The following is a 3,315-nucleotide window of genomic DNA, read 5'->3' on the forward strand; positions in this document are numbered from 1 at the left end:
TCTTCCCTACTGGTGCCAAACCAATTAAGTCATTAAATCCTAAAAGAACAATGGCAAGTCTTCATCAAGTCCGGTAAGTCAATCAATCAAGTCATTAAATACTACTTAGACCATTTCCAACCTAACACCAAATTTGGTGTAACACTATTCATCACACCAATTCACTTTTATTTGTATTATCCATTACTATGTATGATATTTGCTAGCAATTTATATTATTTAAAAAATTACAGTACAAAATAATTTTATATTAAACGATTATAAAAGGAAATAATATGAATTATATATGGCGAATGTTTTAGAAAGAATTTGTTTTATGAAATAAGAAAGTATAAATGAAATAAGAAATGATATAATAATAATGAAGAGAGAGAAATATATTCCTTTTTGGTGTAAAATTTGGTGCAGTGGATTGGAGTTGATTACACAAAAAATAGTGTTGACACCAAATTTGGTGTTTGGGTTGGAGATGCCCTTAAAAGAAAGGCATATATAATACATAAACATGTTCTTTAACTTGGGTTCCATCTGGCATCTATGCCCTCCAATTTTGGTTTGCACAAGTAAACATTTAAGCTTGTAATAGAGTTGAACAAGTAACCATACACATACTACTTAGCGTTTTACGAGACAATTTGCATCCTATGTGACATCCTACATGTATTATGCCACGTATGACATATGTGACTACTTATTCAATTTTATAAAAATTGAAGTGTCTACTCATTCAACACGTCTCTCATAGTCAATCTTGGTGGCACAAGACTTTTCTTGATAAAAGAGTGGAAAAATCATATATTTTTCCTCTTGCACTTACTTCTCATCACCATGGTAGTAGAGAAGGCCGTGTCATAGGGAGTGTACAAGCCGTGTCAATCGAGATGACCATCTTTTTCCTCTTGCACTTACTTCTCATCACCATGGTATTGTTTGCTATGGTTGGTGTTGGAGCATATAATTGCAGTGAGTTCAGGTGTGAAAGTGATGGCCCTAGCATTCATTTTCCCTTCAGGCTTCGCCACCAGCCAGAATATTGTGGTTATCCAGGCTTCGAGTTATCTTGTGACCGCGAAAACCAAACCATACTCACACTTCCCAATTCACTTACACTAATTGTTCGAGAAATTGATTATATGTCTCAGCAGATTAGCCTTTCTGATCCTAAACGTTGTCTCATTCTTAAGCTATTGCACCTTAATTTATCAGCATCTCCTTTCTCCTTCACTATTGACGAGCCTTATCTTACACTACATAACATTTCAATTTTCAAATGTTCTGGTATGCCAGCAGATTATCGGAACTACTATCCAGCTTGTGCCTCTGACAAAGCAATCTTTGCTGTTTCCTACTCTTTGGGTTCACTCCCCCAGGCAACTTGCATAAAGATTCATGAAATTCCGTCAATTACCAACAATATGATGATTTACGATAGTGTGATAAGACTCAGTTGGCTTAATCCAAACTGTAGCTACTGTGAAGGTCTTGAAAAGGATTGTGGCTTCAAGAACTATACTAAACAGCTGACTACTCAGTGTTTCGACCGACCATTCACTACAAAAGGTATTCACAAACCTATCTTTAATGCCATGATCATGTACTTCTCTATTCCATAACAAAAAAATTGATTTAATTCTGACAGGCGGCGGAAAGAAACCACTGATTGCAGGTATGTACTCTTGTGAGTTTTGGTATTATTTTTTCTCCCTTACATACTTTTGATTGCCTTCTGATAATTTGTGAGATCACATGTTCCAGGTGGAGTTATAGGTCTCATTCTTTTGGGAATTATTATGATGGCATTCTATGAGTGTTACAGCTCAAGCAAAATTGAAAGAGAGAATCAAGCCAGAGTTGAAAAGTTTTTGGAAGACTATAGAGCTCGCAGACCGACTAGATATACTTATGCAGATATTAAAAAGATAACAAATCAGTTTCNTTAAGAAGATAACAAATCAGTTTCAGGAAATATTGGGAGAGGGAGCTTACGGGATTGTTTATAAAGGAACACTTTCGAATGAAATTCAAGTTGCTGTAAAAGTTCTCAATGATTCCGAAGGAAATGGGGAAGAATTTATTAATGAAGTTGCAGCAATGGGGAAAATCCATCATGTTAACGTGGTTCGCCTAGTTGGCTTTTGTGCTGATGGAGTTAGAAGAGCTCTAGTGTTTGAATACTTGCCAAATCAGTCACTTGACAAGCTCATTTTTCCGACAAGTTTCAAAGATAATATCACCCTTACTTGGAAGAAGCTTCATGATATTGCTATGGGAATAGCAAAAGGGCTAGAGTATCTTCATCAAGGATGTGACCAACAAATCCTTCATTTCGATATCAAGCCTCAAAATATTCTGTTAGACCATAACTTGAACCCAAAGATCTCTGATTTTGGTCTTGCCAAGTTATGCTCTAAAGAGAAAAGTGTTGTCACTATGACTGATGCTAGAGGAACCATGGGTTATATTGCACCAGAAGTGATATCAAGCAATTTTGGAAAAGCGTCTCACAAATCTGATGTTTATAGCTTTGGAATGCTGCTTCTTGAAATGGTTGGAGGGAGGAAGAATTTTGATGCAAAGGCGGATACTAGCCAAATGAACTTTCCTGAGTGGATTCATGAGCGGCTGAATCAAGGAGAAGAGTTGAAAATCAGGATTGAGGAAGATGATGATGTTATAATTGCAAGGAAATTAGCTGTTATAGGACTTTGGTGCATCCAATGGAATGCGATAGATCGGCCATCCATCAAAGTTGTAACTCAAATGCTAGAAGGAGATGGGAGTAACCTAACTGTTCCTTCTCCTTTTACAACAAGAAACACCACCCATGTAGGTCCTTCTACGCAAGAGTTGACGATAATCTCAGAACTAGAATGAATGGAAGCCTTAATTACAGATCAACTCCTTCATCTAAAGTTGTAATGTCAGAGTCAATACAGGTGGAAGTCTGAATTTTGGTATTTTCATTAGATATGTGTTAAGTCATTATGTTTAGCTGCTACTTTCACAACTCTTTTCCGTGTCCAAAATATTTATTGTCAATCTGTCATGATTCTAATATCAACACTCTCACAAAAGTTATTACATATGCAACACCCTTTAGTATAATATAATACAATGTTTGATTAGCCGCACAATAAAAATGATCTCCGCCATTACTAATAATATAATTACCTTAGAATTTACCACATTCAGTCATGTCAGAGAATTTGCAAAAGTATCTACAGAATGAATGATCTTACAAATTTTGTGCAGAAAGTATCAGATACAATTCATAGATATACCTGAATTGGCACCACCGGTGTGTAGTCTAGGGAA

At 36.0% G+C, this 3,315-nt stretch overlaps 1 protein-coding gene across 1 annotated transcript; it reads left to right on the plus strand.

Moving 5' to 3' along the window:
* The first annotated feature begins 1,380 nt into the window (after positions 1 to 1,380).
* LOC125849764 (rust resistance kinase Lr10-like) lies at positions 1,381 to 3,057 on the plus strand. The gene is given in 4 exon segments (XM_049529735.1): positions 1,381 to 1,560; positions 1,640 to 1,666; positions 1,756 to 1,913; positions 1,915 to 3,057. Coding segments are annotated over 4 exon segments (1,290 nt in total). The 5' UTR covers positions 1,381 to 1,415; the 3' UTR covers positions 2,875 to 3,057.
* Positions 3,058 to 3,315: the final 258 nt, after the last annotated feature.

The sequence above is a fragment of the Solanum stenotomum genome, unplaced genomic scaffold (assembly GCF_019186545.1).
Source record: "Solanum stenotomum isolate F172 unplaced genomic scaffold, ASM1918654v1 scaffold10327, whole genome shotgun sequence".
NCBI lineage: Eukaryota > Viridiplantae > Streptophyta > Magnoliopsida > Solanales > Solanaceae > Solanum > Solanum stenotomum.